The sequence below is a fragment of the Pelodiscus sinensis genome, chromosome 27 (assembly GCF_049634645.1).
Source record: "Pelodiscus sinensis isolate JC-2024 chromosome 27, ASM4963464v1, whole genome shotgun sequence".
NCBI lineage: Eukaryota > Metazoa > Chordata > Testudines > Trionychidae > Pelodiscus > Pelodiscus sinensis.
Window position 1 is genome coordinate 11731549 of NC_134737.1, and position 15414 is coordinate 11746962.

The window sequence follows — 15414 nt, forward strand, 5'->3', positions numbered from 1 at the left end:
ACTGGGGAGGGATGGCAGGATTTAAGAAGCTTTAAATTATACCAGTATTGGAAAAGCAGCACAACTTCCTAGTTTAGATCAACCTTTAGACTTTCAAGTCCAAACTCAGGTGCCTAACTAAACTGCACAATTTTCAGAAGAGCTAAGCACTGAACATCCTTCCCTTGAGAGAAAAAAAAGCACGCCTGATATGGACAATTAGATTATAAAACAGTCTTCCGTGAGCACTCTTTTGTTCCACTCTTAAAAATGAACAGGGAAAAAACCTGAAGTACAGAGAACAGTCTTGCACTGGCCTCAAAGGGAAGAACCATCAGTGGTCTCCAAACTTTTTATGCCCAAGATCACTTTTTAAAAGTCAGGACAAGCCAAGGTCTACTGACCCAAGACCCCACCTCTTCCTTGAAGCCTCACCCTCTCTGTTCTCCTCCTCTCCATCACTTGCTATCCCCAGCCCTTATACACTCATGAGGGTACGGCTACACTGCCATGTTTTTCGATTCTTCTGTAGGAAGAGGTTTTCCCAACATATCGCCTGTTTACCCCTTCTTTCGGAAGCCCCCTTATTCCTCGTGGAACGAGGTATACAGGGGTTGCCAAAAGAGGATGTTTGCTCTTCCGCTAAAAAAATGCGGAAGAACAAAGGCGTCCCTGGATGCGGAAGAATTTTTCCAGGATCTCTCCGGTATCCTGGAAAAAACCTCTAGTAGTCTAGCCGTACCCTCACTGGGTAGACAGAGGATGTGTGGGCTCTGGGGTGGGAATGAATGATCTGGGTATGAAAAGGGGTGAGAAGTGCAACCTCTGGGAGGGAATTTGGATGCAGGAGCATGTGAAGAAGGGAATGCTGGCTCAGGATGAGGGCTCAAGGCTGGAGAGTGCTGCCGTCAGGCAGAGGGTTGTGGTGCTGAGCAAGCCACAGGCACGTGGATGTGAGGGTGCAGGAGTTTGGGTTGGGTATGTGAAGGGCTCAGGGCAGGGACGCTGGGAGTATGATGGGCTCTGGACACATTTGTGGTGTGTGAATGGTGCAGAAGTGTTGTGGCAGAAGACTGAAGATGTGGGGGTACAGAAGTTTGGGGATGTAAGAGGCTAAGGACAGGGGATTCCAGTGTACGATAAGCTCAGATTTGGGTTCTGGGGGGTGCAAGAGTGTTATGATGCTGCAGCCAGATGGGGGGTTGGCCCCAATTGTGGGTTAGTTAGCCAGGCTTCAAGTAGGAATAAGAGATCCTCTGGAAAAGGGCTTTATTCCGGAGGATCGCGCCAGTCTAGATGCTCTTTTCTGGCTTTTCCCCAAGCCGGGAAAAAAGCGGCGGCCATGTTTATTTAAATCCCCCGCGGATTTCCCTATTCTGACTCGCCTGCTTTGCATGCCTATTCCGTCTTATGTGGCCAGTCTAGACGTAGCCCACTAGATTATCATTTAAATAATAGGAGGTTGACTGGGAAGCCAGCCAGCATTGGACCAACAACAATACAAAGATGAAGGCTCTTACCTTGAGTGCTAAGGGATAACTGCAAAAAGAGGAAAAACTTACCTCCATAGTAGAGTCCTGTAGCAGTGCACATGCGCCACTGTCCCTGATACATTCCCGCTGTGCTAGGGCTGCACATCTGAACGCTGACATCTGCAATCTCCTGGGGCTCTAGCGATCGAACCATCACCATGTTTACATGGCCAAACTGGTCTCCCCCAACGTACTTAAGACAAACCCCTGGGGGCCATGCCTCTGTCCCTGATTGAACAGAAAAAGGCATTGAAATGTCAGTGACAACGCAAATGTAGCAACTTTGTCCTGCTTCTTTTTGGCACATTCCTGCACAAGCAGATAAACTTTTATTAAAATAGTCACACTGCCTTGTTGAACAGTCAAAAGGATTCCAGGCTAGTCAAGTTTTCTATTTCTCACACAACAGCTAGCCATAACAGCAAAGATTTTCATACAAACATAACTGTTTCAATATGTGACCAACTGAAAGGAAAGACCAGTAGCATATGCACAAGTGCTTTAAAATTGGGAAATTCAGAGTTGTAGTTTAACGAAGGCCAACACTAATCAACATATCTGAGTGTGCGACCTTTGATGACATGTTCAGCTGCACTTTAGCCATGTTGGGCAAACATGTAGCATGCAATAAAGATGTCCACCTAGTTTTTTCCATCTTCATTTTACAGTTCATCCCCCTAAGCCACCATCACATAACTGAAAATATGTTAATAGTCAACACAAGATCTTTTCCTCTCAAGTGTGTCAGGTTTCTTTTTCAGTTTGTTGGCAGTCTTGCAAATAGCTAACAGTTTTGTGCTCCCGGTTTATAATCTTACAAACTAGAAATAACATCCTTTGTATCAGTGGTGGGCAACCTGCAGCCCCGATATACAGTTTTTTTTCTCCTTCCTGTAGTGACGCCCTTTCATCTCCAAGATGGTGTGGTTGAACTACTCTTACAGTGTATTCCAAGTTTAGATGAGAGATGTGAATGGTTAACTGCTGGGTAATGCTTACTGGTTCAGTTAACCAGCAGGAACTGAAGCAGCCCAGAGGGGCCCGCCACAGGAGGGGGCACTCCATCCTGGACAAAGTAGCCCCCACCTGTGGCAAGCTCAGCCTGGTGCACTGCAGCCCAGCTAGAGCAGTCCCCGCCCATGGCTCCACCCTGCCCACCCTCATTTAAAGGGTTGAACATAAGATTTAACCAGTTAACTGAATAAACCAGGATTTAACTTCCCTAGTTTAGATTGCCACAAGCTGCTGTGCTGAGGGGGGGCTGTGGTAGTCCTCTCTCTCCAGGGTAGCCTGCCTCATCTCCAGCCCCATTTTATTTTTCAAAAAACAAACACTGAGTTCAGGACCCAAGCAATGCCGGGTAAATCATCCAGTATATGATCACTGCCGGGGCTCAACAATTAATGTAATCTACTCGCCCACGGCGAGTAGATTTTAGCCCGGCACAGCCACGCAGCGCAGTCAGCGCATGCACAGCGCACGATAGCGCGTGGCGGGCAAGCGGGGCTCGCCACTGCTTGGTAAGCCCTGATCATTGCAAGCCCACGCTGAGATGGCAACTCTGGATAGGTATTAGTGCCCAATCATCATCTTGTAGGATCATTTCTTGAGATACCTGACTTTATGGAAGAATATATTTTTCTGGAGGTACTGTAACAAGGGCTGGGCAATGAATCATCTGTAGGTGTTGAACCTAGAGGGAAAACTATCAACTGAGGAAGTTTCAGTGAGACACAGTTGGAATGAGATCACAGCAGCTATCTTTGGACCCAAAGTTAGTTAGAAATAACATGACGGTAGAGGACTATTTGAAAAGGAAGATCGGAGTGGTTAGCTGGCCTTAAGACGGTGATGCGTGGGAGTTTCAGAGCATAAAGACTTTTGTGTGAAAGGGTTTGCAGCCTGGCAACATGTTTTTGGTTTAAATAATGTGATTTTTATCAGTTTTAATGGCTTTATACTTGCCCAGCGCTTAGAGTGCTACAGCTGATAAGAGCCATCAACACAAAATGATTATTACGCCATGCTATTTCAGTACATGAATTTCTTGGGAGAGGATATATTGCAGTGACTACCCAAAGGTGCTCACAGCAGCTAGGGGTAGACTGGGAGATGGAAATAAGTTTGCTGAAGCCTGGTGACTGGTTAGCCTGCAGAAAGACTATCGCAGTGCAGAAGGGCTGGACCTTAGTCTTTGACAACAGGCAAAAAGGCCTGCCTGAAAGCAGCTTACTCAAACAGCACTACTTGCTTACAGAATTCTAAGAGAGCTGGTTCAACTCAATGAGTACACAATAGCTCTACTTTCTGCACCAGACAGAATGCAGCTCTTCTACATCTAATCCCTCAAAGCAATGCTTCACTATTTTTTTCATCTTTTAAAACTGAAGTCATTTAATCAAGAGTTGCTGCAGGATCATTAAGAAAGAACGGTTACTTACCTCGTAACTGTGATTCTTCGAGATGTGTTGCTCATGTCCATTCCAATATAGGTGTGTGCGTGCGCAGCGTACACGCGCCGTCAGAGACTTTTCCCTCAGCAGTACCCTTTGGGGCAGCAGGGAGACCCCTGGAGTGGGCGCAGATATATCAGCCCATATATACCCCTGTTGGCCCCCTCACCCACTCTGTTCCTTCTTACCAGCATATTCTGGATAAAGGGCGGTGATTTGGAATGGACATGAGCAACACATCTCGAAGAATCACAGTTACGAGGTAAGTAACCGTTCTTTCTTCTTCGAGTGATTGCTCATGTGCATTCCAATATAGGTGACTAAAGCAGAACCTAACTAGGCGGAAGGCTGGAAGTCGAAACCACGGAGGAGTTAAGGACCGCCCTACATAGGGCATTCTCCTCTCTGGCCTGATGGGACAGCACAGAATGGTTGGCAAACGTGTGGACCGAGGACCATGTGGTAGCCCTACAGATATCCAGGATGGAAACCTGTGCTGCGAAAGCAGTGGAAGCTGCCATAGCTCTCGTGGAGTGTGCTCTAAGTGTTGGGGCTGAAATGCCCGCTAGAGAGTAGCACTCCCTGACACAGGCAGTTATCCATGAGGCCATCTGCTGAGTGGATACAGGTTGGCTTCTCATGTGATCCACATTGGCTACGAAAAGTTGTAGTGATTTTCGGAACGGTTTAGTCCTGTCTAAATAAAAGGCTAGCACCCTACGGACGTCTAACATGTGTAAAGCTTGCTCTCTCTCCAATGCATGTGGTTTGGGGTAAAAAACTGGTAGAAAAATATCCTGGGAAGGGTGAAATGCAGAAACTATCATCGGCAAAAAGGCTAGGTAAGGGCGGAGCCGGACCTTGTCTTTAAAAAAATACTGTGTTGGGGGGATCTGACGTCAATGCCCTAAGCTCAGACAGCCACCTCACGGGTGTGATTGCTCCTACCTAGGAGGGACACCTTATATGATAGGCGAAGGAGGGAGCATGTGGCTAGTGGTTCGAACGGGGGCCCTATAAGTTTGGATAGTACCAGATTTAGTTCCCACTGGGGAACGGATTGCCGGACATACAGATGGAGTCTGTCCATTCCTTTTAGGAACCTGTTGACCATAGGGTTGGCAAATAGCATTTCCCCCCCTTTCCCTGGGTGGAAGGCCAAAATGACCGCTAGGTGGACCTTAATAGAAGAGGAAGAGAGATGCTGGAGCTTGAGGTCCAACAGGTAATCCAGGATCAAAGGGATTGGTGCCTAACTTGGCTGTACCCCCTTCTGAGAAGCCCAACAGCAAAACCGCTTCCACTTAGCGAGGTACGTAGTTCTAGTGGAAGGTTTTCTGCTACCCAGAAGGGCTTCTTGGACTCGTTGAGAGCACTGGAGCTCCTCTTCCGTTAACCATGGAGCTGTCAAGTGGAGGGACTGTAGGTCTGAATGGTGAAGCCTGCCCAAGTCCTGGGATATCAGGTTCTGGACCAGTGGGAGGGTTACAGGCCTCTCGCATGAAGGTTGAGGAGGGTCGAAAACCAATGCTGTCTGGGCCACGCTGGGGTGATTAGAATTAATGACGCACTGAACTGTTGCACTTTCAACAAGACCCTGTGAACTAGTAGGAAGGGCAGGAAGCCGTACAGCAGGCCTTGTGGCCAGTGGAGAAGGAGAGCGTCCCCTAGGGACTCCTGTCCCTGCCCCATGAAGGAGTAGTAGTGAGGGCACTTCATGCTCTGCCTTGTGGTGAACAGATCCAGATGAGAAAACCCCGACAAGCGCAAGATGGATTGGGCAACGTCCCAACACAGGGACCACTCATAGCTCGCAAACGATCTGTTCAATCTGTCCGCTAGGACGTTCTGTGAGCCTGGAAGATATAAGGCTATCCCGTCAAAACCTTTGTTGGGACCTGGTGGGGTTATTGAGGGGGCCCCTGGTTAGAATCTGGGGCTGTGCGAGGGCGGCACCTATTGTTCCTGCCATTATTACCCCTGCCCCCTACAATGGGTAAAATCGGGGCGTGGGCCCTGTGGAGGCATTCTAGGGGCATTCCTATTAGCATATGAACGCATCTGGGTGGCAGGTGTGTGAAGGCCCAAGGACTTTAATGTGGCTCTCGTGTCCTTCAGGCCATGGAGCTGCTGGCCAGTTTGCTCGGAGAAGAGCGATGTGCCTTCGAAAGGGAGGTCCTGCAAGGTGTTTTGGACTTCCGGCAGCACTCCGGAGCCCTGGAGCTACGAATGCAGGACCACTCTGGTGGCCATGACTCGAGAAGCCACAACAGCCACATCAAGTGCTGCTTGTAGTGCCATTCGAGAAAGTACTCTCCCCTCCTCCTTAAGGGCCTTATACTCCGCACAGGAGTCTCTGGGGAGCAAGACTGTAAACTTGTCCATTGATGCCCAGGTGTTGTAGGCGTATCTGGACAGAAAAACTTGTTAGTTGGCAATTCGGTATTGGATGCCCCCCAGATGCGTAGACTTTTCTGTCCAGTAAGTCGGTCTTTTTAGCTTCCCTGTTCTTAGGGGTGGCCGCAGGCTGTCCCTGCCTCTCCCTCTGGTTGACTGCCTAACGAACACCGGGGGAGGATAGGAGAAGAGGTGTTCATTACCCTCCTGAGGGACAAAACACCTCTGTTCCACACGTTTATCGGTGGGCGAGATGGACGCTGGAGTTTGCCACAAGGCTGCCGAGATCTTGGCTACCGTCTTGTTGATTGGCAACGCCACTCTGGAGGGAGTGTCTGCGTGCAAGATGTTGAGACCTCAGAGACCTTGTCCACCTGGACTTCCAGACTTTGGGCCAGGTGGTCTTGTTGGGCCCTGGCATCCATGGAGGGTGCAGAGTCAGCCAGAGCCTCATCCGGGGAGGAGGACTATGACCCCTTTGCTCGGCGGGAGGGGGTGGGGGGGTCTCTGTATGGCCTGGATTGTCCAACGTAGCCACGGAGAGAGAGGTTGGCTCACCAGAGCCGTGCTCTCCCCTGAGCCTGGGGATGACTGGCCCTGAGGTAGTGAGTGGGCCGAAGTGGGGGACCGGACCAAAGGAGTCGCCAATGGAGGGACTCGTGGACCTGACGTGACACAAGCCAGTCTAGAAGGGTTCGCACCCTGGCCCTGATGATAGGCCCAGGGGGTCCAAAAAGGTGACTGGGGTGGCCATGTCTGCTGGACCATCGGTATGGGGATTGGCTGAGCCCACTGTTGTTGGTACCGATGTGGAGAAGTACAGTGCCGGGAACGGTGCCGTGAACGGGACCAAGAGCCCGGTGAAGACCATGCAGACTCCACGTCGGAGTCAGAGGAGTACTCAGAGGCGGTCTAAGGCAGTGCCAAGGGCCGGTGTTGACTGTCCTGCGTCGTGCTGAAACATGACTTCCAGTTTGCCATGGTGCCGAGGTAGAGGAGGAGGCATGGCCAAGACAGGGTCCCTGACGGTAGGTGCCATGGTGCCGAGCAGGTTATCAGCATCGCATCCTGTGCTGGAACCGGTGCCAACGGCACCGGTGTGACAGACAGTGCCAAGGGAGGTGTTGCATGTGCCACATGGCTCTGCCACACATCATGTACGGTTTCTCCAGGCACCCTAGGAGGGGAGCAGTACCGGGCACCCCCATGCTGTCTTGAGGGTGCCGGAGAGGGTGGAGGGGAGGGAGAAGTATATAAGCACCCTTGCTACCACCAAAGCCTCCAGGGTGGACAGGTCCAGGAGATCCTCTGAAGGACTCACATCCCTCCGGTGGAAAAAGTAGAAGGCCCATCTAGAAGGCCCAGGCTCTGGACTGACTGGAGCTGGATGCCCCACTGTAGAGCGCACAGAGAATGCATACCTGGGTGGGGATCAATCCCTATTAGGACTCCTCTTCCATATCCGTACCAGCGACTGGGAGCGACGTCTGGCCCTGTGCGGTACTAGGGAGGCATGGTGTGCGGAGCTGTCACGCACCAAGGCCAGTGTACTGTTGATACTTGGTGCCGAGTCCAGTTGTGGCGTGGGGGGGCTGTCTGCTCTGTAACCTGGGGTCCCCCTGTGCTGTGATGTGAGATTCTCACTGACTCATCCAAATGTGTATTAACCCAGACACCTAGGCTCAGCCTCCCAGGGAGAGAGATAAAGGCAGAGAGGTGGAGACCAACACCAGGTTTCGGGTGAAGGGGCAGTGGCAGTCTTGGGCTGGAATCATGAAGGAACCAGTCTAAGGAGAGGGCTGGAATCTAGGGGCCCAGGGACCCCATCTCAAGGGGTCTGAGATATCCTGGCCCAGACTCCTGTAAACACATCATGTCTATGCTGTATCCTGGGAAAGCAATAAACACCCTCTATTCTACCAGCTGGCGGAGTCTGTTCTTGCTGCTACGGTGGGTGCAGTGTCAGGGGAACCCCGACTACGTCGGCACACCAGGTAACGGTGCCTGAGCCAGCCAAAGTGCCGCTTCCATCAGGAGCACCTTGAGCCATGACTCTCACTCTCGTTTGGTCCTAGGCTTAAACACCTTACAAATCTTGCGCGCGTCTCTAATGTGCGATTCTCCCAGGTACTTCAAACACGAGTGACAGTCACCACACAGCATAGACTTGTTGCACTTCTTGCAGGGCTTAAAGCCTTGTGGGCCGGGCATGCCCTGCCACAGGCACACAGCATGCTGCAGCAGGGTAAAAAGAAAAGTCTAACTAAATTAACAGGTACTTAACAGAAGACAGCTAACAATGGAGAAGAACTGTGAAGAGAATGACTCGAAGACGAGCTGAGGGTTGTTCCAACGACTTTCAAGGAACTGAGTGGGTGAAGGGGCCACCAAGGATATATATGGGCTGATATATCGGCGCCACTCCAGGGGGCTCCTGCTGGCCCTAAGGCAGGCATGTCCAAAGTCCGGCCCGCGGGCCAATTGCGGCCCGTGTTCCGGTTTAATACGGCCCCACAGGTAATTTGGCAATATCTATCTTTTATGGCCCCCAACGAATCCATATGTATTGAGATGAATACATTGTAAAATCTCAGTTAATGTCAGTTGGTCTAAATCAGTTGTAAATATATTTGGACACAACATATATACTTGGTGTTATGTTCCTGTTCATATTTTTTTAACTTAAAAGTTGACAGACAACCTTTATTACCAATAATATGTAATGTACTTTACAATGTTCCTGACATATATTTCAGCTTCCTGGATTTTTTTTTCATCTGGCCTTCAGATATGAAAGGCAGAGTGATTTAACACCTGTTTAGATTTGTCATCCATGTGACGAAATGAAAAGTATGCCGTTTGCAATAAACTTTGCATAAAATAGTTAATTTGCATTTAATTTTAATGGTTCAAAGAATGTCAGGCAAAATGGTCGGCCCTCACGCATGTTCACTTCATCAAATCTGGCCCTCTTTGAAAAAAGTTTGGACACCCCTGCCCTAAGGGTACTGCTGAGGGGAAAGTCTCCAACAGCACGTACATGCTACGCACACACACCTATATTAGAATGTACATGAGCAACCACTCGAAGAAGAATCTTGGCTTTACTTCACTATTTACCTACAAGATCTTATCTTGAACAACATTTCAGTCCTTCGATAAAAAAATCTTAATTAAAATAATTTTTAAATGAGAGAGACAGTCTAAACTGCACAACAGCAATACCACCATGAAAACGGTAGTTTCCCTGGACTGAAGCTAAACCAAGATGTAACGGTGTGGTCTGGCCCTTGTGGACAGAGCCAATTATTGTTACAGCCAAAATGTACAAAACAAGTCATGTTTCAGGCCTGGTGAAAGCCAAAATTTTGGTTTTGACAAGATGCCAAAAAAACAAGGAATTTTATGTTAAAACTGTTTCTTTCAGTTTCCTAACGCACATCTTATAAGGCCCAAAGATTTTAGGAGAGGAAACAAATTTTAAACAAAATATAAAATTCACTGTAGCTTAAAAAAAAAATCTAGATAGTTTCTTAAACTTTTTAAGACCAAGGAACAAACAACTTTTTTTATGAGGAACTCCAAATTTTTTTGTTGGGGGCGGGGGGGAGTTATTGAGGGGGAAAAGGTCGCCTGTCCCTTTAAGGGCAGTCATTTTGAACTCTGTTGTTCTCCATGGTACACCAGTGCACCACAGAACAGTTTAAGAAACACTGCTTTAGCTACTACAGACAGGTCTATCAGCCAACACTAAGAGGTCTCACATATGGGGATTTCATTTAGGGTTTTCGCACTTTTCAGTCTCAATCTTAAACTTAAGACAGGACTTGAACTTCTAGGAAACGCCACCTCAACAGATAAGAAGGTTATAGTGCCTTTGCTGTGGGGATTGCTAGGGTGAAAAACGTGCTCCACTGGGATCTATCCCTCATTAATTGTCAAGCATGTCTTATGTATATAATATATAGACAATTAATGTCAAATATAATACGTGTATAGATTTGTCAACTGGTTTTACAAATTATAAGACACAGTGCTCAATCACCTTTCTATTTTACCCAAACAACCACCAAATACACACAGGAAAGTCCAATACAACAGTGCTGCTGAGTCTACCTTGACCTCCCCTCTTGGCCAGTTTCAAAGTCTAAGTTTTTAGGACGGTGGGCTTTTAATAATGCTTGTTTTAGAATTTTTAGCATAGAATCATAGAACACAAGAACTGGAAGGGACCTCAAGAGATCCAGTCCAGGCCCCTGCCCTCATGGCAGGACCAAGCACCATCTAGATCATCCCTGATCGGTGTCTGTCTAATCTGCTCTGAAATATATCCAGTGATGGAGAGACCACAACTTCCCTAGGCTAGGGGATGTTAACTATCAGTTAAATGAGTAATCAAGTAGTCAATGAAAATTCCATAATTTGATTAGTCGATAAAGGGGTAAGGGGAGCGTTCCTGCTGTGGCTCTACACTTTAAATGTAATAAAAGCCCGCCGAGCTCTTACTGCATTTAAAGTGCAGAGTCACAGCAGAGTCAGCTATCAGGGCAGCTCAAGCAGGGACTGGATAGTCCCGGCTTGCGCCACCCCTGGGATCCTGGGCTCTGTCTCCCCTGCACTGCGAAGACGATGCTGGGGGGAGTCAGTTTTTAAGCTGGGCTCTCCCCAGCACCACCTCCTGCTTCCCCCCTTGCTGCCTCTGATACAGAGGCAGCGGGGGCCAAGGAGGAAGCGAGTATTCACTCAACTACCCAATAAACGTATGCTTATCAGATAGTCGACTACTTGACTAGTCACTTACATCCCTACCCTAGGTAATTTATTCAAGTGTATAGGGAAAAACTTCTTAACAGTCAGGGTGGTTAATGTCCAACCCTCAACTTCCCTTGCAGCAACTTAAACCCATTGCTTCTTGTTCTATCATCAGAGGTCAAGAAGAACAATTTTCTCCCTTCTCCTTGTAACACTCTTTTCAGTACTTGAAAACCGCTATCATGTCCCCTCTCAGTCTTCTCTTTTCTAAATTAAACAAGCCCAATTCTTTCAGTCTTCCATCATAGCTCATGTTTTCTAGACCTTTAATCATTTTTGTTGCTCTTCTTTGGTCTTCTCCAGTTTCTCCACATCTTCCTTGAAATGCGGTGCCCAGAATTGGACACAATACTCTGACGCCTGTATGTGTGAAATGGATTGCTCCTTCCTAGAGTGGAGTACTTTGCATTTCTCTTTATTAAACTTCATCCTATTTACCTCAGACCATTTCTCCAGTTTATCCAGATCATTTTGAATTATGACCCTATCCTCCAAAGCACTTGCAACCCCTCCCAGCTTGGTATCATCTGCAAACTTAACAAGCGTACTCTCTATGCCATCATCTAAACCGCTGAGGAAGATACTGAACAGAACCCATCCCAAAACAGATCCTTGTGCAACCCTATTTGTTATGCCCTTCCAGCATGACTGTGAACCATTAATAACTACTCTCTGAGAACGGTTATCCAGACAGTTATGCACCCACCTTATAGTAGCCCCATCTAAGTTGTATTGCCCTAGTTTATTCATCAGGAAACTAGCATATTACTATACAGCGCTCCAAGCACTATAGCAAATACAATCACTTATTTTTATACTGCTGTATTTTGCTCACACAGTCATTGTTATGCGATCATTCTTCTGCACAGAAGCAGCAAAAGCATCGCAATTCAATTCTGATACATCGGTTAACTACACATACAACAGTTGGTCATTGCAGTACTTAAGGACAAAATATTATCTCTCTTTGAACTGACCCATCTCATTTCCTCCCATAATTACATCCCAGTAAATAAATGCTGAGCATTTATTTTGCCTGGCCTCACTTCAGACTCACATGCAAGAGACTGTTTTGGCTCACCTCATGCTGAAATGATGTCTTCTCAAACTTGCATCACATCCTCTCCTCTAGTAATTGTCACAAGATTATGCTCTTCCACAAGTCACACACAGTTTTAATAGAATTACAAAGATCACAGCCTTGCGGTGAGTAATTTAGTTGGACCTTACACCATTTCTTCTCCGAGTTGCATCATCTCTATTGATTTCTCAACACTATCATTGATTCTATGAAGTGCCCCACAAACAACAGAATGGAGAGCATACAGACCACATACACACAAAAAAGAATGAAATGTTGTTCTAACATACTCGCTGCTCGTGAGTTTAAAGACGTTTAAATAAAACAATTCTGATTTTAAATGGGCTGAGTTTACTTGCTGAAAAATATCCCTTTGTAAAAGTACATAATTTCCATCCTCTAGTTGGAAGAGACTGTGATTAGAAGAGCCTTTTTTATGCGAAGGAAAAGATTGAAAATAAGAAATTCCATGCAATTTTTATTGCATTTCATTTGTATTTGGCAAATTCCACAGGGATGGAAACTCCTGGTCAAAAGACCACTGGACATCATAACTGGAGACATTAATCTGTCTGAATCAGAATTGTTAATAATATTGTATCCAGGCAGGGACTGATACTGCTCCAATTGGAGCAAAACTACTGATTTCAGTAGTGTGCCATCTGGCTCATGCCATTCACAATAGTAAGGCTAAATGTGTTCCTAGGGAATTGTTCCAACACAACTACCATCCCAATTAAAGGCTTTCCTCCTAAGTGAAGTATATAGCATAGGGACAGAAGAAGAGCAAGAAGAATAAAGAACTTCAACAGAAACTACTACTTGGGACCACTTCTAGGTCCCGTGGTTTTATTTTCAGATTGAGAATTTACATTACAAATTCCTCCTCCACAGAGTTTGGAACATTCAGGATGTCAACCAGTCAAAACAGAAGGTTTGAACAGGACAACAAACATCCCCATAAATACAATGGTGCTGTGCAGAGCTCAAAGTATAAACAGCCTATAAACGAATTACTAACGAAGGGCACAGAAAATATCAATCCAGTTTATAGGGATAGAAATTACTCAAGTGACCAGATATACCTGGGACTGAAAAGAAAAAAAAAAAGAGTTCGTAAGGTCCTTTTATACCCATATCAACACCATCTTGTTCTACCCCTTGTCATGTTACTGCCATATAAAAGAGCCCTCCTAAAAAAGGCAGTGAGGATGGTAAGCATGGAAGAAGCCTGAGGGAACAGCAGCAAGAAGCTAGGCTGCAGATATCACATCACATCTGCTTTTTTCTTTCTAACAAATATACAGACCTTTGTATTACGTCTCCTGACTCAGCTTCCCTGGAAAGTTAATGTAGATAAGACAGAAATTACAGCTCCCTGCCTGTCAATATAACATCAGGCTTCCATTTCACCCAAAAGTGACTGTCCAGAAAGTATAGATGTAAAACCCCATTTAACTGGTTAACCCCACATTTCTCAAACTGTGGGTCCTGACCTCCCAGGGGTCACGAGCAACTTAGAGGGGGGTCACGGTATCACAAAATTTGAGAAGCCCTGGGTTAAGCAGTTAAATGTGATGTTTAACCAATTAAAGGGGTGCTCTATCCAGCCTGGAGTGTCCCCATTCGCGGCAGGCCCAGCAGGGCTGGAGCAGCTCCCTTCCCGTGGCAGGCAGAGAGCTGCTCCAACACTTACCAGTTAATCTTTCACATCCCTACCAGAAAGGTGAACATTTTCAAAGGCAACAAGATGGTAGGCACCTAACTACCATTGATTTTCAATGGAATATAGGCACTTCATTGCCCCTTGGGTCTCAAACCTCCCCCTTCATTAATACCTTGACATGAAATAACTTTACTACTATGAAATAAAAGATCATTCTGCACAAGTAGATCTTGATTTCTATGATATTTCCATCTCAGTTTAGTAAAAAAGGAAAGAAATCTAACCCCATTTACCTGTGTTTTGTATCCTCCATGTTTTTGTAAACTGGGTATCAGGTGGGATGGACTCCCCTTCTCCTATGGTAACGTCTTCCACAAAGGACATGGAGGGCACATTAATGTTCGGACTCTCAAAGTCATAGTAGGCTCCAATGGCTGCTTGCAGGTTCCTGAAAAAGAAAAAAGAGAATGTAGCTGTAAGTACAGACCAGTTGGTCAGGTCCCTTTCAAGGGCTTATACACTCCATCTCTTAAAGCTAACTAACAAATTTAAAGAATGTTAGCTCAGTTAAGTTAATTTTGCAATACAAGATCTTCTGATCCTCTAGCTCTATGGCATGGATGAAGCACAAAGCACACATGTGGAATTATTCAATTCTCAAAACCAAAATCATTGCTGGATCAACTACGATACAGGCCCTGCTGCTTTCAAAGTACATGGTTATACACAAAATGGCATGAATTACAAACAAAGAGCTTATTTATTGGTGATAGCATGCTCAGACCTGAACACAATCCCAGCTCCACAGAGCTTATAACCTATTTCAGATAGACAATGTACTTAAGACCTTAATAGATCAGGTGACGGTAGAAGCTTGCATCAGTAGACACGTTTCAGCGCTATTCAATGTTATGGGCTCTAGAGCCATAGTCAATACTTTATAAATTAAGTCATTTTATCAGCAATTTAAAAAAAATGGTCGAAGGATAAGATGAGAATTCAAATTCAGGAGTCCTATCTTCAATTCTAGGCTGCACCTATAATTCACTATGAGACGCTTCAGGCAAGTCACTTAACTTCTCAGTGTACTCATCTAAAACAGAGCTAATTCCTCACAGAGGCATTGTGAGGGTTTTCAGAAAAGCGATGCAAGATCCTTGGGTAAAACATACTGTCGGGTGAATCTTTACTGAAGATGTTGACTAAGAGCCTCCCCTCATTCAGAACACAGGTAAGACGCAGTTATGTTCCTCTTTGGATTAGGGAAGTTAAGAAGCATGTAATTCATTAACTATATAGTCAACAAAAATTTTGTCTACTACATGATTGATACGGGGTAGCAGTGCTACCACTCAGTGCCAACTCATGCCAGGACCCAGCATCAACCCCTGCTGCAACTCCGCACTAGAAGCACTAAAAGCTGGCGTATGGGCTGGCTGGCTCAGTCCTGGACCATGCCAGGACCCAGAATCAAGCCTCGTGCCAGCTCTTAGT

The 15414-nt window shown here is 46.4% G+C and overlaps 1 protein-coding gene across 5 annotated transcripts in view; it reads right to left on the minus strand.

Annotated features, from left to right (window-relative positions):
• Positions 1-15414, minus strand: part of ILRUN (inflammation and lipid regulator with UBA-like and NBR1-like domains) — a 58988-nt gene that overhangs the window by 18777 nt on the left and 24797 nt on the right. For all 5 annotated transcript variants that reach the window (XM_075910310.1, XM_075910311.1, XM_075910308.1 and 2 more), the window contains exons 2-3: positions 14214-14368; positions 1542-1739 (exon numbers count right to left, since the gene is read on the minus strand). In XM_075910310.1, the coding sequence (XP_075766425.1) occupies positions 1542-1739; positions 14214-14368 (353 nt within the window). The remainder of the gene's footprint in view (positions 1-1541; positions 1740-14213; positions 14369-15414) is intronic.